Raw genomic sequence first — 21191 nt, forward strand, 5'->3', positions numbered from 1 at the left:
AAGCAGGACGTTTATTTGTGATTTTTTTTTCTTACCAGTTCTTACTTCTTCTTAAGTGACATTCATTCCATTAAAACATTAATGATCATATCAATACTTTAATTGATCACTTACAGAACATAACGTTTTTCTGCAAAGTTTTAGTGGAGTCAAAATTAAAAAAAAAAAAAAAAAAAAAAAAAACTTTGCCCCACGTAAATGACGCGATGACGTCACCGCGGTGCTGGCTGGGTCTCGGCTTGTTGTGGCGTTGCCTTCCTCCTCCTAGAGTTAGCTAGGAACTAGAAGAAGGTCTGCCAGCCGTGACAGCCGGCCCGGTCGTTTTCCTGAACTTTTCCCAGTCCCGGTAGAGTCTGAAAGACGGGGCGAGGGTTTTTTCTGTGTTTTCGATGCATGGGAGTGCCCTGGGAGCCGCGAAGGGAGAAGGTACGTCTCACCGCCGCTGCAGCTGCCGCCTCCTGCCGTCCATTGGTCCGTCCGAGCTTTCAGTTCAGCCCCGGCGGCCCGACTACCGCATTGCTACCGACAGAACTGAAAAATACTGGTACTATAGGCCCCGATAACTTTGCACCCTGTCAAACGCGAGGGGGGGTTCAACCTAAGGCGGTGTTGTAACTTTGTGCTGTGAGAACCGATGATTTCTGAGTGTTGAGGCGAAGAGTGCCAGCGGTGCTGCGGCCACGGTGTGTCATACACGGGTGACTTCATACCTCCGCGTGTGTGTGTGTGTGCGTGCGCGCGCGCGCGCGCCTGCCTGCCTGCCTGCCTGTGTGTGTGTTTTGGAGCAAGCGTGCTGTGTGAGGAAATTAAACACATTCACATCTGCTATAACACGCGGTTTTCATTGTACATAAGCTACTGTGATGCCCATTTATCCCAAATACATGAAATGTCTTCAGGCCTAGTGTGATCACGTTTTTTTTTTTTGAAACCACTATCACCAGGAACACAGGTGCATGAGGACAAGCTAGTGCTATATTTCTCCATGATCTAGTCCAAATGGCGTGTCACGGGTGCGTTTAAGCTTGCCAGTAAATCAGGCACCGTGCGTATTAATCTGTCATGTCTAAAGTCTGAAGCATGTTGAAGCTCACACAGGCTGACATGCGCCCTGGTTGGAATCACACACATACACAGTAAGCACCAGGGTAGAATGCCAGGAGTGTTGCTAGCTGTGTTTTCACTCTGGGATGTCTTTTATCTTTTGCATCCTTCATCCTCTTGTGGAGACTGCCCTCACAGCCCCGCTTGACATGTCTGGTGGTGCAGCAGCAGCAGCAGCAGTGGCAGCCTGGACGTAGTTTCATCCACCCTTGCAGTGTAACTCTGCTACATCAGGATGAGACACTGAGTCTCCAGGCCACGCTCTAATCTGATATCGTGTCCAGCTCACTGTGTCCCGTCCACAGCCACGTCACAGCCCGAGGCTGGACTGGACTGAGCTGGACACGTCTCTCATCGATTCTTTCCGAAGTTAAACTAACAGAGATTTATATGTAGTTATGAATTAAGACGTAGGTACAGACAATTAACCAACCTCCCTTTTTTTTATTCACATTCCTTCTGTGACAAATAATCAGAATCACAATGAATTAAGCAACTTGCCTCAGAACAGTTGTGTTTTGTTGGTCTTCATCGGTTTGACACTCGACTGACCACACATGTTGCCTAAAAGCATCAGTCCCTGGCATTCCCATCCACATGCTGAAGTCTCCTTCAGTAGCACACCGGTCCTGTAATTGCTCCAGAAATCTGTATGTGTGGACCATGCAGTTACTTAACTAAAGTTAATTCAGTTCTTTGTAACTAAAATTGACTTTAATTTTTATAGAATTTCATCTTACCTGTGTCACTGTACTAAAAAAGTTTTAATTTAATCTTAAATATTTTTTATAAAAATGATCCTTTGTCTCATGTTACATCCTCACATTAGTCAAGCCTGTCTAGGTAAATATAAGTATAATAATAGATATAATATCCAACGAGCTAATCTGTTTTGGGGTGGTAAAGGTTATTAATGCTGGCAGGTTATCTTTGCAGTGAATGAGTTTTTACATGCAACATTAATATTGCATATTGGGTTTAATTAATAGTTGAAACCAGAATCGTAATCACTGTTAATTTTCCGATCCTGGAGTTGTTTTGTAATATAGGATTTCATTTCATTTACAGGAACAGGCGTATCACGCTGCCGTGATTACTAAGGCGCAGAAATGCGATAGTGACCATATGATTGGTGCTGTGATTCATAAGCAGTTTGTTTGTCCCTTTCTTCTTCATGTCCTGCTGTCCTTTGATGTTTCCTGCTTGAAGCGAGTCTGCATTGGCCTCGGTTTCAGCTGCACTAATCGAATCCCCTTTGAATTTAGGGAAAATTCCTCTGGGCCTGCTGGCCAGAGCTATAACAGGTGTATGCTCATGTACTTTGCCTGGTTTCCTGAGCTTACACGCGATTTTCGACAAATTGCATTTCTTTCCTGTCACTGATCTGTGCAAAATAACATTTAACCTGTAGTTGTGACCAGCTGAGGAGCAAGTGTTGCACATGCACTGTCGCTGCTCGAGCTGGAACAGGTTTTTGGTTATGATTAACGGCCTCTCGCTGGCGTTCTTAAGCTTGATGTGTGTGTTGTGAGTCAGCACACCAGACGCTCTGGTAAAAAAAAAAAAAAAAAACGTACTGGAGACAAATATCAAAAGGCCGGTGTTACCAATGCTGCTCCCGAGTTAAAGAAAAAAAAACGCAGGGAGGGAAATGTGTTGCACGATGTCTGTAGCACAAGGTCTTCATGTATTGTTGAATTAGTGGCCTAGAATCTGTGTTGCATAGGTGTCAAGGTGTTCCTCCTGAACCTGCCTTTAATGTGATTATATAATCAAAGAAAAGCCCTGTTTGCGTGTCATCATCACAGCCTTCATCAAAAATGTACCTGTCAGCACCATTCAGTCAGTGGGGAAACCCTTAGGAAGCCACGGATGAGATGAGATGAGATGAGATAAGATAAGATAAGATAAGATAAGATAAAATAAGATAATAGTTTATTGATGCCCATTGGGGAGTAAATCAGTGGGGGAATGTCGGTGGCATAAGATAAAATTTAAAAGAGCAACTTGAAGGGAGTGAATGTCTTTGCAGCTCTCCCCTTAGGTGTAGTAGGAGAGCCAGCTGGACATGCATGTGAGGAGGAGGAGGAGGAGGAGAAGCTGCCAGGGAGGCAGAGGAGGAAAGTAGATGGAGATGACACGGATTCATTTTCCATCTGAGTAATGGTGTGCGTGCAGATCGACACCTCCTACGTTCGGAGGCTTTTTTGGACGAATGTTTGGGGAGCGAGGCAGAAAAACGGCGGCATGGAGATTGGAGGGAGATTATAAGACCCCGGCTCAAAGAGAAACAAACATTTCACGACAAACCTACGTCGGGAAAAAAAAAAGAAAAAGAGAGAGAGAGGCGGGGATTACCTCGATGAGATGAAGATAGAAAACCACTCTTACTACTATTACAGAAATAGCTCATGTGTGACATTTCTCTTCATAAATCTATCCTTTATACACGCTTTGCCACTTCATTAGGTACACCAGTGAAAACACGTGCGCTCTAATATAACTGTGCTGCACTTAGCTTCATGAAGGTTATGGTGTTTTCACTATGGAGCCTGCGGTTTGTACTGGTGCTACTGAACTGCGTTGTTTTGTAACCGACCCATGGTTCTATTATTTTGTCAACCCCATTGTTGTCAGTGGGCCCGGCTAAATAACAGAATGCTTTTGTGTTAAATTCACTACTTCACTCCAGCAGCACCACAGACTACATCCTCCAACACAGAAAGAATTCTTCTTTCTACATGAACTGAACATTGTAATGATGTAATGATGGATGGAGGATTGAGAATGGGACTTTTATCAGAATGCATTTGTTTCCACTGGTGAACCTGATGATCTGGAAAGTGACTGCATATATTGTAAAAACACACAAACATAAAAAAAAAAGATGAATGTTTGCATACATTTGATAATAATATTAGGAAGTTATTAATTAAATATACTCATACTACATACAGTACTTGTTATTCTCCACTTTCTAATTCTAATAGTCACCACACAATATAATGCTAATATAGCTTGATTTACTCAGCATTTACAAATTTCAACAATATTTTCCGGTATTCATTGATAATTTCAAAAATCCTTCATTTCTTATTAATCAAAAGGGATGTTTTTATTAAAAAAAAAAAAAAAAGAGAGAGAGAGAGCGAGAGATCTGATTGAGACTATTGTGTTGTCACTATTTATTTACCCTGTGTCTGGTTTCAGACTGATGGCAGTAGCAGTCACCTGAGCGTAGTACCACTTCCACTCGCTGATGTAGCTCGTTGCTCACACATTCTGCCTGTCACGCTGTCACAGCTGAGACGGAGCAGCGTTATTGAAGCAGCTCGAGGTGCTTTCCGACTCTATTCGATCGCAGCCTCTCTCTCCTGGTGTTTCTTTCTGCTCAGCACTTTGTCTCTCTGGCCGTGAAAAAACCAGCCGCTGATTGTGTTATTGTTCCCCGTCAAAAAAATCAGACTCCGTTTAACATGTGGCTTTTTTTTCTCAAGGAATGACAAACAGCCGTGACTGCGCTCGCTGTTGCGTAGCTACGTGGTTGTGTGTCCTCGCCCACACACACACACACACACACACACACACACACACACACAAAGGATGGCCAAGAATAATACCCCTCCACTTCCTGCCCGACGAGTCAGCCCTAGCACTGCCATATTTGTTAGAAAGACACAGACACACGCACGGAGTGTTTTATGAGCATGTGCTGTATATGCACATCCAGCGCCGATGGCTGTACACGCTCACTTGTAAAAGAGTTGGATGCGGATCAAAATTTTTTTTAAAGCCAAATTCCGATTGTGTGTGTTTATTGAAGATGAGTGCCTGAGTTTAGAGATGGCATCGAGTGCCTCAGGCTTTTCAAGCAGCCTCGTCTGTTCTCCACACACACACCACCAGCTTCAACCCACTGTTACCTTTATCCGATCCGCGGACCAGGCAGAAAGCCGCGATAGATTGACTTTAAACTTGACTGGAACAGCGTCATATCTCACTGCCGCAGGCGTATTCATGTCCTGGAACCCCTGTATCACGCTGCCTTAACCATCTGGAGATGTTTGCTGCCTGGAAGGAACCCAGTCACGCTTGTCTGTGGGCTTATCTGTGTCGTCTGTCTCTGTTTGTGTGTCGTTGCTGACCCCCTGCAGACAGCGCGGGTGGTCCTGACCGTACAGCAGGATGAGTGAGGCGGAGGGCCAGTTCTACAGTGTTCAGGTGGGAGACTCCACCTTCACTGTCCTGAAGCGCTACCAGCAGCTGCGCGCCATCGGCTCCGGGGCCCAAGGCATCGTCTGGTGAGAGACTAATATTGTGAACTCTTCAATGTAAAATAAGCGTATTAGTTGCTGTTTGAGCAAAAAGCAAATGTTTGCCCCTTCTGGAAAGTGCTCTAGTTGCTTAGTGAAATTTCTGAGCAGTGTAAATAATAAAGAGACTAATTGCTGATGAATTTAGATCCTTGGGTTTCAGGTATTGTATTACTCGTTATAAAATATTGCAAGTCATCAAAGCTGCACTTACATAGGTATAAAGTGCTGTTTTTAGATTATTCCTTCATATCAGGTCAAAAATCAGGGTTTTCTGATTGAGGTGATTACATGAGGCATTTATTTGGTCTGGGGTCGCTGCGATGGAAAGTGATTATGGCCCAAATCTGCATCGTTTGAAACATTCTGCATAATGAACTCCCGATGTCATGCTACTAAACTGATATACTTATGGTATTTGAGTGTGGCTTTCCCAGGCTAGAGGCTATTTTGTTCTGATTGGTCTATTATTCCATTAACAGAATACTCTTGTCCATGTACATGTAGCCTGTTTTTAGTTTCTTCTGTCCTTTTTCAACAATGACAAGTCAAAATATTTGCTGGAAAATGGAGGTTTCAAGACTTTATATGTCCCTGTGACCATTAAATCACATGGAAGTAGATATCTGATATCTTATGCATCATTTTGTGCACATTTCCCCAAATTTCAGACTGATAAATTTTGTAATTTTGAAGACTGATTTACATTTTCAGCTTCGAGCCGCACTCCTTTATCATCATTGGACATGAAGAGATTCAATTTATGGCTCAGAGCATATTGAAGCTGCAATTTCATGAAATTTACTCTACATATCCTAATAACGTTTCAATTTGCTCTATGGTGGGGCTATAATTCAACATCTGTCCTGGATACTCGTTGATCTTTCCCCAAGCTACATCATGACAACAAGGCCGAATAGTGATGGTATGTGTGTGTGCTCCTGGTACAGCTTCAAAAAAGACAACGATCTTTAAAGTATGTTCATGGTTGAAACATATTTTTTTCTGATTTTAAAGATACAACAGTTAGGTCATTACGATTTTTTTGTTTGCCATGTTAGTAGGGATGTCACGATTACTCGATTTCACAATTAATCGCGATATTAAGTGCTACGATTAATTGATCGTAACGTTTTCTGAATACCGTCAGAAAATATTATGCCGGAACCACAGTTAAGGACAACTCAAACAGAACGATAACAAAGTCACGCAACACCCACGCAGTGTTTCCTCTACATTCATTTAGGAGCGGCGGGTCACCATTCCTAAATCCCAGCTGCCTCTCCTTTAAATTTTTTTTATTGACGCAAATACAACACTGCCGCATGTCTCCGGCATGTCTCTCGGGTACTCCCAACTACTAAGGTAAACAACAGATAACTATCCTCTTCAGTATCTACTCTTCTGTTTCCATCCATTTCTGTTTAAAATCTCGTCTTTTGAGCGCTGGCGTTCTCGCTACACGCTGGTCTGTTGACAATATCACATTATGATGGTGACCGACGCTGCACGTTAAATTAACCGACGTTTCATCGAGTAGTTTTCTTTTTGCTCAGGTGCATGTGTGTACAAATACAAATATTGGATCATATAATTAGTAATATAATTGTATTTTGGCATCGAAAGATAGAAATAAAGGAAACTTTAAGACCTTTAATGAGTGTTCATGTGATTTTACATATAAATACATTTGTGAAATCAATCAACACATAATAATCGTGATTATCTTAATATCGGGATAAATTCTCTAACAATAATCGTACTAAGGAAAACTGTAATCGTGACATCCCTACATGTAAGCAAACAAACAGTTGTTTTTATTTATTCGACCACCTCTGTCCGTGTCTGTTCCCTTTCCCAGCTCTGCTCTAGATACAGTCCTTGGTATCCCAGTGGCGGTGAAAAAGCTGTGCCGGCCCTTTCAGAACCAGACCCACGCTAAGCGCGCCTACAGGGAGCTGGTGCTACTCAAATGTGTCAATCACAAAAATGTAAGACTCAAATTTAACACGAACCTACCTTTCCTCCTAAAATATATGCTTTGCATATGATACAGATGTGCAAAAGAATGATAATAAATCCATTTAATGGCTTACTCAGAGTGGTTAAAATTTATTTAACTTTTAATTTTTATCTTTAAAATGTGTGGTTCTCGTTTTCTCATTTGTTGTTTATTATATTATTTAAATTGGATTTGAATGGGGAAACTGACCAACAGCTAAAGTATAAACACACATTCATTGTCTGTTAAATTAGAAAAAAAAAGAAAAAAAAAGCACAAACAAAGAAAGACAAAAAAGAAAGACAGTGATCTCCCTACGGTGCTGAGAAAGTTTCTGGCTCAGAGTGAGACACGTCAAACTAACCCTCTTAGTGCTCTGTCCTCGGCTGGATAGCTCTCACTCTGAAGTGGATACAGAGGAGAGTAACAGAGTGGACTAATGGGCTGTCTCTCTGCTTGCAGATCATCCGACTGATCAATGTTTTTACGCCTCAAATGTCCTTGGAGGAATTCCAGGATCTGTGAGTGGAGTTTTTTTGGCTGAGTTTTCTGGATTTTAGTGGAAGTGTTTTATTTCTTTGTATCTTACATCTTCCAGTTTTTACTTTTCACCTCCACCTACTGCTCTGTTTGCCTTCCACATGCTTTCTAATCGCTTTTATCACTCTTGACTCTACAAACATCTTAACTTCCTTTCCTTCTTTGTGCCTGTTATCTCCTTTATCCCTGCACAGTTGTAACTCTTAATCTCACACAGTCTCCATTCAGTTGTTTTTTTTGATCCTTCCTCTCAGGTATCTGGTGATGGAGCTAATGGATGCCAGCCTATGCCAAGTGATCCACATGGACCTGGACCATGAGAGGATGTCCTACCTGCTCTACCAGATCCTTTGTGGCATCAGGCACCTGCACTCTGCTGGCATCATTCACAGGGTATCTGAAGTATTAACGTTATTGTGGACGATAAGAGGAATATTAAAAATGTGCTTTACCCAGATGGCAACGATAAAGAGCGTGAGAAGCAAAAAAAGCCAAGCCTCCGAAAAGGAGCAAATCCCCATAGACGTCCATGTTAAAAAGGCCAACCCTATATCATTATTCATTTTAGCATTGTTGAACTGATTCCTTTATTTTTATTTAGGTTTCTGCAAATTCTGCCTAATTAAGGGAATCCCCACTTTGAGTGACCTGAGATAACAGGTAGCAGAGAGTCCAGACTGCTTTAGCTCCGCCCCAACAAGACCTTCAGGTCCATATTTGGAGTATCTGAGTCTGGGCGGAGTTAAGTTCATCCAACATGGCGATCGCAGGCTCAGAGAGAAGAGTAGTTCGCACACTGAAAAAAATGACTTAAACAAAGTCTTCACAAAGGAGTTTTTCATTTAATTTTGGGAGCAAGAGCAGACATTTCAGCCGTCCAGCTATTCTCAATGCTCGCAGTGAATCAGCCACAGACATGCAATTAACAAATACCCAGGTGGGTTAAGGGCAAACCCATTTCGGGCCATTGTTTGAGGTTCAGAATTACTTTAGTTTTATTTTATTTCGAACATAAAAAAACAAAACAGAACAACAAAGATAATTATATAGAAACATAAATAACAGTAAATGAGAATATAAATAAATAAACAATAAAGTAACAGATTAAATATTCCGTCAGAATCCAATGTGTGACGTCACAATGGGCTTTACGATATGACATGAAAACATGACTAATGACATTTTTCAAAAGTAACTTTATGCTTTGGTGATGTCTCTCTCGTAGAAAATGTTAATTATGTGTAACTTCACCCGACAGTGATTATTACTTAGCTATTGAGTCAATAGTTTAGTCCTTGACATTTATTAATACATGAAAAAAGTAACTCAGGTGTAAACATTTAATGTTTGAATTTTCAGTAGAGTTACTGATTTTCTGTCCCCCCAGGATCTGAAGCCCAGCAATATTGTGGTGAAGTCAGATTGCACTCTGAAGATCTTGGACTTTGGCCTGGCGAGGACGGCCTGCACTAACTTCATGATGACCCCCTACGTGGTGACCAGATACTACCGTGCCCCAGAGGTCATTCTGGGCATGAAGTATAAGGAGAACGGTGAGTGCGACGGAGCACCGGACTCACAAGAGTAGTTTTATTTTATGTCTCTGAAACATAAACAGGTGAAAGAATATAGTTCTACCATGTTTTGAAGAGCCAGTTTTTCATCTTTGTGAACGTCGGACATTGTTTTATTTGAAGGTTCACCTGCTAAGAGCCATCATTAGGTTTTGTTGCTGGCTATGATAACATGGTTTGTCCAGCGGATTCAGTGCGCGACAGCATTTGTTTAGCAAAGAAGGACATCGCAGCTGAATATGTGGTGCAAATTTGTTGTTGCCTTATGCAAATCTCTCTGGCCCAGCTGTGCTCTTGATGGATACCAAGTTTGGCTGCGTTTGTTATTTACGACGAATGTCTTCATTACGCCACTACTCTGCTCCAGTGGACCTGTGGTCCTGAAATGATCTCTCACAAAGTCCTCTTTCCGGGAAAGGACTGTATCCTTCCATGGTCGTCCTCTTAAAAACTCACCGGTTGTTTTCTTTAAGCAGAAGACGCTGAGATGTTGGGAAATTGTTTATTTAAGCTTGACTCAGACTACAGGGGTTTTAAAATCCCTTAAGAAAACCACAGATATTATTCTCTCTAATCTAATCTCCAAGTCACGCATATTGCATGATTTGAAAATGATTGTGCAACACCCTGCACACACCCACCACTGCTCTTATTAAGGTTACGCGACACATCCGGGAGAATTGAATGATTCACTGCACATGATCTCAAGGACAGAGTCAAGCTGTAAGTTTGTAGTAATACTAGTGGAAGACAAAAAAAAAAAGTTGCAGGATGAATAAGAGTGGGTGAGAAAGTAGCTGGGCAGATGTAGTAGATGACTATTCTTCAGTGGAAACCAGAGAAGAAGCTTCATGTGGCAACACCGTTACACTAGTTGCTTGACAACTGTTTTGAAAACATTGACCTAATCATCCAGATTTGAAATAAATAATCTGTACTAAAATGGGACTTTCTGAATGTCAGGAGGTGAATCAGGTTTAAAAACTATTGTAGTCTTTGGCACAAGATCCAAGCAAAAGAAAACTGAACCATGACTCTGTTTGTCCACTAAACGTAGTCTGGTAATCCCAGTTCTTTCTAAACTAGTTTAACTACTCGGCTGATCTTGATCCTTGATCAAACATCTCATGGGAGCAGGACAACATGAGAAGAGGAATTTACAATAGGACTTATCAGAATTTTATGTGACTTGGCCTAACGTGAAACTCCCTTTGCCAGGCTCAGAGTGTAGCTTCTCTCTTCGAGCAGTCAGAATTAATAGTGTAACTCGTCCGTGCAGACTGAGCCGGGAGCTCTTTGTGGAGATCTGGAGACGTTATCAGAGCACAGAAAGCTTTCAGCTTCAATGAAACTGAAATAGAACGAAGAGAGGAGTTAATGGCCATTTGCCACTCATAAACACTCTCAAACAAACGGTAAACTCAGAGAGAGAGAGAGAGAGAGAGAAGGAAGGAGAGAGACTAACTACATCCTACTCTGCTGATGCGCACGCCCGGGAAAGTGAAGGAGAGAGCAACAGCTGTGTAAACTGATAAGCAGAGCTGAGGAGAAAAGCCTGGAAGACTGCGATTGGTTTCCAAGCCAGAGAGGAAAGAGAGGCAGCCTGAAGATGCCTGCGATGAAAGCAGCGGGCCGCGGCGCGGCTCGAGGATGGACCGGAATAATGAGAGCGGAGGGTTTTACTGTTTCAGCCTTTCTCATTCAAATTTAAACCCGAGAGCATGTTGTTCATCTGTGTCTGTTTTGTACATTTAGCGAGTTGTATTATATCGTTGATGTAATGTGATCACTTTTGTTTAAAATATATATTTTGTGTTTGTGTGTGTGTGTGTGTGTGTGTGTGTGTGTGTGTGTGTGTGTTTGCCTGTTTTTCTGTTTCTAGTGGACATCTGGTCAGTGGGGTGCATCATGGGGGAGATGGTAAAAGGCAGCGTCATCTTCCAAGGCACCGATCGTATCCTTCACAGCTCTCATCTCTCGTCTGTCGTGCCGCGCGTTGCCCGTCTTGTTGCATTTCTGTCGCCATCTACTTGTCTCTTCGTGTTACCCCATCGAAGTAGTACCTCTTTACAGCAGATGTCAACAGGAATGTGTGTTCCCTGTTCTTTTGAATGAAAACTAATCCGCGTGGTTATTGTTGAGATCCCTGTTACGTCTTTAAATGACAGATGAAATGCAAGTCGTAGTTGTTCCCGTCATTTACATTTATATTGGCTGATCCTGTGTCCCTAAATGGTTTTGGTCATGTCTCCACTCAGCACCTAAAATATTCATAGTCGCTGTACGTTCACGGCCGAGTGGCTGAGAACGGATGCGAGCAGCAAATGTGATTTGACGATAGATTGCTTTTCATACTGGGAAGTAATTGCTTTCAGTAATTGTAAGCCTGCAGATCATTTATATTTTTAGAAAGACTAAAATGGTTTCTTGGAATATGTACACATCCAGTTGATTTATTGGCACTCCCATCCCATAGACACTACTTGTCTACTTATGTCTTGTACCACCATATGTTTTTTTTTTTTTTTTTTTTTTTTTAGTGAAATAACTTGGCAGCTTCAATGGATTGGCATGAAATTACATTTCACAAATTTAACATAAATTATAACTAGAAATCCTCTTGCTTTCAACTTGCAACATTGACTTATCAGCATGTAAAGTTTGTAAATGTGTTTTTTTCTAATTGGGATATAAACTTCACATCTGCCTAACATTAGCATGCCGTTGTTAGCATGCCGACAGTAGCAGCACCGCCGCATAAAGTCGCCCCATGAGGCCTGTTTTGTTTCATAATGAACATTGTGTGTATCAGTGCATGTTATACCAAGTGCTTCATTTTCATGCATTTCATTCAATTCAGTGCATCTTTGAATTTTTCAGCTGGATTTCTCCCTAACGACTGTGTTGTCCAGATATTGACCAGTGGAATAAGGTCATCGAGGTCCTGGGTACACCCAGCATGGAGTTCATGAACCGGCTGATGGAGACTGTGAGGAACTATGTCATGAACAAGCCACAGTATCCTGGCGTCAGCTTCGCCGAGCTGTTCCCAGACTGGGCATTTCCTTCTGAGTCTGAGCACGACAAACTAAAGAGTGAGAAGCTGAGATACACTTGTGTAACTCGCCAGTTTCATAGCATATTACTCAGACGTTTGGCAGAGTTGTTGTTTCTTTTTTAGTCTGTTAAGGCTGCTGCTGTAATGAGTAATTTCTCAACAGTGCAATGACTTTCCCAATAAAAGTAAAGGGACGCAAAGCTGAAAACATGCAGCCTGTTGACAGAATGACCACACAGTTCTCCATCCTAATACGTGGCATTTAGAGCTAGAGATCCCTGAAATCACAGAACAAATTACGTCATTGCCAGAGATGTAACCCAGCACATAAGTCCTAATGAAGACTACTTCATTGTAGTGATGTCATAGGTCTGTCTCCATAGTAAGCCCACCCTTTCTGTGTTGCCATAACAGCGGGTCAAGCACGGGACCTGCTTTCCAAAATGCTGGTCATTGATCCTGAGTGCCGCATCTCGGTAGAAGAAGCCCTCAATCACCCCTACATTCACGTGTGGTACGACCCCGCAGAGGCCGACGCGGTGAGGAAAACCGTCCCCGTGCGCTTCGTGGCTGTTGCTCCTACGTGTGACCTTACTCTTATATATATGTATTTCCTTTTTGTTTCACAGCCGCCTCCCCAGATTTCAGATAAGCAGCTGGAAGAGAGGGAGCACACCATTGAGCAGTGGAAAGGTAGGACACTGCCCTCTAGGGAAACAACTCAGCACTGAACACCGGCTCACAGGTGCACTCTAGTTAACAGTCAGATAGTCGTGATTTAGAATAATGTTTCTTCCATATCTATATGTGTATGTGCAGTAAATTAGTGATTGTGACTTTTCCACAAGAGTCCAGACACATTATGGAAGTGGCAGGAACAGACTTGGTGTGGATTACTATTATAATACTTAGAGCACAGAATGTGAAGGCAACATAAATTTGCCGAACACTGACAGTGAACCTGAGGGAACAAAGCACACACAACTAGTTTTTAAACAACGTTGCAAAAGACAAAACAAGTTCAGATATTAATTCTCAAAAAAAAAAAAACTTCCACTGACTTTTTTGCGCAGTCGGCTGAAGACAAATATCTCCTTTCTTTATCTCTCGGACTAAGTCCAGTGGACGTTTTGCTGTGAAAAACCTGCCACATGTACATTTTTTCTTTCTCATCTCGCTCGGCGTTGCCACAGTCCGTCCTTATCACAGTGCGAGTGGTAGAGTGGTAACACAGCATTTAGATAGCCCCACAACTAATCACAGCCATTTTTGTTGTGACCACATTTAACTCTGTGGCGCTCAGATAATGTGGAAGACTTCGTCGCTGTTATCTCCTGTCCACCTTCTCATGAAGCCTGCTGAAATGATTTGATTGGCCCTGCGTATCTTTGCTGGAGCATTATCAGTTCCCGGTGGAGGAACTCCAGATTAACTTTTTGTGGGTGGGGGAAATCGTTGGGACTTCCTGGCAAATTCTTAAGTCCGGTGCACAAACAAAGCACAAAAGATGTTAAACAAATTGTGGAGCAATTAACAGCAACTGGTGACATTTTGGAGAGCTGATTGCAAACCGACAGAGGTAATTAATATCTACTTAGCTATGAACTCACCACACTCCACCTAAAGGCTACACGCTGAGCACACACTGACTCTGCCTAACGTCTTGTATTTGTCCACAGAACTCATTTATGAAGAGGTGATTGACTGGGAGGAGAGGAACAAAAACGGTCTAATGAAAGAAGATTGTTCAGGTTGATACTTTTTACTTTAATAAGCCACAATATCCACAGCTGCACTTGTCCAGAAAACGCATCTTAAATGCACTGATTAAACTCAAAATACTGTTGAAGCCGGACTTTGTGTCTCATGCTTCTTACTCGTTTGTGTGTCACCGTACCAGATGTGGCGTCAGGCTCAGCCTCCCAGTCGTCCTCGGCCAACGACATCTCGTCCATGTCCACAGAGCACACGTTGGCCTCGGACACAGACAGCAGCAGCATCGACACACTGACAGGACCCCTGGACGAGAGTCAGTGAACACAGTCCATCGCCCCGAGTGTCCGTCTGTCCGCCTGTCTCAGCCCTCTCGCATTTACAACATCCAAACGTCAATCAATCATCATATTTTTTTTTATTTTCTACCACTTCCTCCTCCCTGTTTTTTATTTTTTTTTATTTTTACTGGTCCCGTGTTTTCCTTATTTCCACATTAGCCTCAGTGAGTAGGTCCATCTCTCGGTTTCGTTTCCCGGTTCGATCCGCTGGATCTTCCCGATCCTCTCCTTCCTCAAACCATATTTTTGGAACTGCTGCCTAAAGGTCAAAGCTATCTATGCTACTCGGTGTGTCAAAAGGTTTCTCTTTATCTTCTTGGTGGACGTTTAACTTGGTTCTATGTGTTATGTATGGTGTACGCCTCCATATTGATTTTCAGGTTACCGGGAGTAGGTGGCGGGGGGTCGTCGTTCGTTCTGTATGCCTGTGTTTTGATAGTTTTATTTTTTTAGCGATCGTTAAGTTGTTAATGTCATCGAATTAGAGCAGACGTGCACTAAACATAGACCACAACTGCTAGCTGCTCTCATGCATGTTACGCCAGAAAGAACAAAGCTTAAACGAAACTGATCGCACCGACCACCTGATGATCAAAATGCTAAAAGTTTGTTTAAATCTATAGCACGCTAAAAAAGTATTGCAGAACTCCACAGTGGTGCTTTCTGCACAGTGTTCTTTTAAATTTGTTGGCTTGAGTGACGTGGATTTTGAGCTTTTACTCCTGACAGCTAAGACGAAGCCGTGGTTGCAGTGTTACACTTTTTATTTCCTGATATAATGTACTGTATGTAAAGATGTCGAGATCCGACGCTCATCGTGGCCGCTGACCCTCTCATTACAAATAGATAAGGTGTGCTTGTTTTGTTAAAAAAAAAAATCAACATCTGTAGATCTAGATATATATATATATATATATTACAATCACCCCTATTTGACTTAAGGTACTGATTATCAATGTGTATATCAAAAGAAGCTCATAATCCTGTAAATCCGGAAGAGGCAAAAAAAAGATACATGTATTTATTTTTGTGTTCTTGCAGAATGTTGCACACAACCACAGTGAAGCCCGTGAAAAATAAATCCTCTTGTGAAAAACATTTCATTGACACATAAGCATATGGGCTGCTCCTTTTTCTAAACCATTCCATTAGTGCTGGAAAGTAACAAAAACTAATCATGAAATCAGGCTACACGCGTAAAACGCACGAGGCGGCGCAACGAGCCGCGTTCATCTTGCATGAAGGCGTTAAGTCTGTGATGTTTCTCGTTATAAAGGTTAAAATACGTTCAGGTCCGTTCTTTTGCGCGGCATCCTCATGTCGTTGTGGTTCTGAAAGCCTGTTTGAGAGATGTATTTTTTGCCTGTGAGCATACCGTATACAGTGTGTGTGTGTAAATGTACCGCGCAGCACTCTTCCTCGTTACCCTTAAAGACAGAAAAACCTGTGGAGAAAGTTTTGAGAGATGCTGAGAGGGGACGTGTTGTGGTTGAAAGTGTGAGACTGTGGAACCCTGAATCTGGACCTTGCGACTGAAGCCTGAACCTTGGAAATGGATTGTGGATTTTTTGTTTTTGTTTTGTTTTGTTTTTGTTTTTTTTGCATAACTGATTGCACAGTGTGATGGACATGCAGAAATATGACACTATGGAGTCACTGAGGACTTATGCACCGTGTTGTACACAACCATGACCTTATTGTTTCAGTCATGCCTTAAATGACCCGAGCAGTGGCCGTCCCACTCGCTCTAAAATCTTCGCAGGTGCGGACTGAGCGTCGCAGCGCTCAGAGCGTCTTGTGTGTTGTTTAAAAGAAAAAAAACCTCCATTGTATACACTCTACGTCTCAGTTTGTTTCTCCTTTTATTTCCAGAGATGTCCTATGTGAATGCAATGACCACAATATTAACAGTTGGCCAACATCCTTTGCCCAAACTCCGCTAATAAATTGGACATCAGTGATTATTTTTCTTTCTTTGGTGTCGTTTGTGTCGCTGTCAGAGTCTTAATGAGCAAATAACTGTGCGTCATTTTACCTTTCCCACTTAAGGAAGGTGATGCCTCACATATTTCTTACATCAGATAGTAGGCCATCTACCGTTTGCACACACTGTTGATAACATCAAACACCGTGTAGTTTCTCAGAAGCTCTTGACGATGTACTCCGTCTTCTTTGCCTCGTTGTTGAGCTCCCCGAAGGTGTCGAAGAACTGGTCCATCTCCCTCTGCAGTGTCGCGTTGCGCGCCTCTGCGTCGGCCCTGGCCCTTTCGCACTCCACGATCTTGGCCTGGACGGCCTGGTACCACTGGCGCTGCTGCGCGAGGTTCGTTTTCAAGCGAGCGACCTCCACCTCCAGGTCTTCGTTCCTTTGCTCCAGGCTGATGGGGACATGGGGAGAAAGGGGGGTATTACAGTGACTGGCTTTGAGGAGCGAACACCAGCTATTCTTCCCCCGAGCTCAGGTCAGGAGAAGGAGTTAATGTATCTGATCCGATTCCGCTTGACTTGGCCTGAGCTAAATCCGTCTGCCTCCTTTCTTATGGTCAAGCTGAAAGAATTGTCATATCCTCTTGTCCTTGCCAACTACTGCTGAGACTCGCTCTATCTATATCGGTAATAAAAGAGGCATGTGTTGTGTCTAGGTCAGCAGCAGCAGCGTGGCCCCTTAAATTAGCTCTCTTTCCAGTGTCGTGAGATGTTTTCTATATGTCAACCACACAGCCTGTGCTTTTTCCCAGTTTGTACCAACCACCTGTTTACCCTTACAAAGCAGGACCCATTTTATTCCACCAACAGAAAACACGCGCATAATTTATCCACTTACACCGCTGACTGAAAACGGCTTCGCATATATGTTCCATGTAATACAACCAAAGTTTGGTTGCACATCGTGGGAGACTTGTGGGAAACTTTAAAGGAATTTAATCAGCTGTTGGTGCTCTGTGACCTAAGCAGGATATAGGGTTGAAACTTGAGGTCAACTGAGGAGGCAAAGCAGCACTGCACAGCCAACGCACACACACACACACATTTTCTAATCCTGGGAACATTGTGTTACCCTCCACTGAAAATACACCCCAAGGTGGAAGATTGTCATGCTTTAGTCAGTGCACTGGAAGTGTAACGTTGAAGCCAAGAGCATATTATATTTAACACATTTCATTTGTCTTCTACGTTATGTGGCTAATGTGTGTAGCAAATTTAATACTACCTGGCCACCCGTGCTTCGTACTCCTCCCTCTGTCGGACTATCTGCTGCTGGAGGCTGGTGAGGAGGCTGCGGAGAGCGCTGGCAGAGGGGTCGGCCAGTGGTACCGGAGGAGGAACCCTGGGAGGCCACGACGACTGCTTCGGGAGCTGGGCGCCGGCAGGAGGCCACGGGGCCTGGCGCACAGCTCGACACAGCTCGGGGGAACTTTGTGTAAGACCTTGAGGATTTGGCAGTGGGAGCTGGGGATGCATGAACTCACAGGATCCCGAGTCCGGCTCCGGCTCCTGTTCGCGCTCCTTGTCTTGGTCCTGGTTACTGGAGCGGCTTTTGGCGAGGACGATCTCGCAAGAAGACCAGGAGCTTTTCCCCTCGCTCACATCGTCACCCTCCATCATCCCCCGGGCCCGCTCAGGGGTCCACGCTGCCTGGAGGCCCGTTTCCATGTCGAAGAAATCCCGCAGGCTGTCGTTTGCCGCCGCGTCCGGGAGGTTGTCGTACAGAGACAGAGCGCTCCGGTGCTCCTCGCTCTGCGATGGGCTCGGGCTTTGGTTCGGATGAGCTCTGTCCTCTGTGCCGCATCCCAGCTCTCCTCCTTCCTCCCCTCCTCTCGCACTGTTTATGCCTGGGACCATCTTTGATCCCCAGCCTCGTCTTCCCAGGCCCCCTGTGCAGCTGGAGTAGCTGTGACCTGGCCCCGTGCCAGGCCCTCTTCCCCCGTCGACCACTGCCTGAACCTTGGCCGCAGCCGGGGCCGGACAAGGCAGCGGGCTGCGGGGGCCCGGGAGTCTGGTTACAGCAGGGCACACATCCCTGCTCTCCATTTCCCTTTTCCTGGCCCTCTCTCGCTGGGCGAAAGGTGGGCAGTTGTCGTACAGGGGGTCCGTGGAGCAGGAGCTGGCTGTGGTGGGGGTCTCAGTAGGAAGACAGTGCAACTCCATGATCCGAGCAGACACATGGGAGGGGGACGGGGGGGCGCTGAGAGTCTTGGATAGCTGCCCTCCCTTTTTCTGTCTGCAGTAACGTGGGATTAAAGGCTTGTATTGCGGATTTGTGAGCGTGGTATGGAGCCTCCCCTGTGCCAAGTGCTGATGTGTCGTGAGGAGAGGAAGGTGCGGGAGCCCTCCTCCCCTTTGGCTGCCGGGTCTGCAGTGACTTTGACGGCTCTGCCTAATGGTAGACAGGTTGTAGCGTGGGTGTAGCTAACGGGGTCTGCATGTGTGTGTGTGTGTGTGTGTGTGTGTGTGTGTCTTTAAGCAGGTCTGACATCAGCTGTTACTTTAGCACAGCTCCTGGGGGAGGGACCACGGTGTAATGTAGTCGGGTTCATTCCTAAAGACAGTCACACATAACTGGAACCACAGAAATAGATGGTGGTCATGGGCACAAAGTGTGAAACACACACAATGAGCAAGGTAATCTGCAAAATAATATGTAGTAGTGTCTGACGAAAGAGGCCTTAAAGGTTTGATTATTTGATGATGTTAAACGTTATAAGAAACGCTGCAATTCTCAACAGAGTGGCTTAAACTGTGGGTTTCAGTTCTCTTACGTCAATGCACATCATTTGCACTCGTCTCTCTCCGTCTCAGCCAGGTGCTTTTACTGTAAAAGAACCCATTTGACAGATCAGAGAGGGTAATCCTAGGATTAAAGATGAAACTGAGATGACAGCAGAGACAAAACATCCGAGGAAAGTAGCAACTGGCTAAATATTCATAGACACACTTACTCAGAAAGCGTCATGGGTGTCTTAGACCACAAGGTGGAGCTATAGACATCATTATGAGCAGTTTGGTTTTTTCCCTTGGGTGGCGTACCTCAAAATGTTCTAAAAGCAGCTATGGCACCTTATTCCGAAACTGCCAGGATTAAGGTGATTTATTAACCCCCAGTCATTGCATTCGTTTTCAACTAACATGGTATGACTCAAGGTTTCTCATAAAGACTCATTCTTGCTCTCTGTATTCCCTGTAAATACCAGGGAAGGTAAACAGATCCACTATAGATCTGACAGCAGTGAAGCGCTCCCTGCACCAATGGAGGAACAGTTATCAAAGGCACATCCGTACAGGCTTTATTTATTTATTTCATTTCAACAATTTGTCCTTAAATCAACTCAAGTCAAAGTGCTGCACAGGCCACGCCAGGAAGTGAGAATCCTCAGGTTCTTTGAGCTGGGTGTCGGCGCATTCAGAGACCTCTGATTTGCTTTAAATGGCTGAGAACAAAGTGTTTCAGACACCCTTGAAGTGTCACTGCAGCGCCTCACGAATCAAGGATGCGCTGCAAACTTCATTTCTGCAGGGGCACGTTAAACAGTCAGTTGCACGTCAGCGCTGATAAAGCTCCACTTTTATCTGCCCTATGTAAATCACCTTCCGCCCTTCAAGGCTGCGCAAGGCAGAGGAGGAATGGCGAGGTTTTATCTGTTTGTAGACGGTGCACCGAAGGATTTCAATGTGGGCAGTTTCCCTAAGCACTTTTCTGCGTTTCTAAAATCCTTCCTCCGACCGTCCTGAACTGATGCTTCAGAACAATGGGTGAATTGTTGTTATTGTTGTTGTTGTTGTGCTGAAGGGCTGAAAATGCTCTGAAATGTTCCCCACCCGAGACAACGGGAGCGGCAGAAAGAAAACAGCCAGCTGGAAAATCAGACGCCGGCTGTAATCTCTCACATCCCCCTCTACGGATTTGCCCCGACCTTCACCTGTCATTGAACAAAGGATGGCGACGCTCGCCGCCTGCCCTCGCCCCTCGAACCTCGGGACTTATCGCGGCTTGATCTTCGCCAGGCTGAGGTTAAGCTTCCTGCGAGACCCCTTATCGCCGCTGCCCGTCCCTCTCCTCTGTCCTTCTATGCTTCCTGTACATCTGCGTAGATGTTTGTAGCCATGACGACGAAATCCATGGCAACACGGATCCCCGTGGTGCTAAATAATAATAAAGGTAGATGTATGTATGGGGAGTACGGGGGGGGGGACTCCGTGGCTGCTTTTGCCTCTGTCTCGATGGGGACGTGTGTGAGAAGGACACTTAAAAAAGAGACAGTTTAACAGGTAGCACTGCTAAGCTTCTCTCGCTCACAGAGAGGCATGTACACAGTTCATGGTGCAAATTAATGACTGAGCGTAAAACTAAGAAAAGATCAAGGAAAGTGTGGTTTGTGGGGGGAGTAACGGGCATCAAGGAAACAGCATCCCTGACTGTCAGAGAGAGGAGAGAGATGAGGGGGGAAAAAAGGCAGACAGCGTTTGTAAAGAAATCGTGTTTCCCTGCACGCAGGTGTGTTTTTGAGAGATTAACATCCGTGCCTTTCCTTTTCTCTGATCCCCCAC

General features: G+C 44.2%; 2 protein-coding genes across 2 annotated transcripts; one reads left to right on the forward strand and one right to left on the reverse strand.

The window, feature by feature from the left end:
* Positions 1-193: 193 nt before the first annotated feature.
* On the forward strand, positions 194-16609 carry mapk9 (mitogen-activated protein kinase 9). Its single transcript, XM_047586074.1, has 12 exons — positions 194-426; positions 5259-5405; positions 7279-7408; positions 7882-7940; positions 8214-8352; positions 9347-9512; positions 11416-11487; positions 12446-12628; positions 13006-13130; positions 13221-13284; positions 14271-14342; positions 14492-16609. Exons 2-12 carry the CDS (start codon positions 5290-5292, stop codon positions 14626-14628), a joined length of 1263 nt encoding a protein of 420 aa, XP_047442030.1. The 5' UTR covers positions 194-426; positions 5259-5289; the 3' UTR covers positions 14629-16609.
* LOC125008713 (rho GTPase-activating protein 24-like) lies at positions 16491-19067 on the reverse strand. Its single transcript, XM_047586075.1, has 2 exons — positions 17857-19067; positions 16491-17023 (listed from the first exon to the last, which is right to left on the reverse strand). Exons 1-2 carry the CDS (start codon positions 18792-18794, stop codon positions 16786-16788), a joined length of 1176 nt encoding a protein of 391 aa, XP_047442031.1. The 5' UTR covers positions 18795-19067; the 3' UTR covers positions 16491-16785.
* Positions 19068-21191: the final 2124 nt, after the last annotated feature.

Source organism: Mugil cephalus, chromosome 5 (assembly GCF_022458985.1).
Source record: "Mugil cephalus isolate CIBA_MC_2020 chromosome 5, CIBA_Mcephalus_1.1, whole genome shotgun sequence".
In the NCBI taxonomy this organism is placed as follows: Eukaryota; Metazoa; Chordata; class Actinopteri; order Mugiliformes; family Mugilidae; genus Mugil; species Mugil cephalus.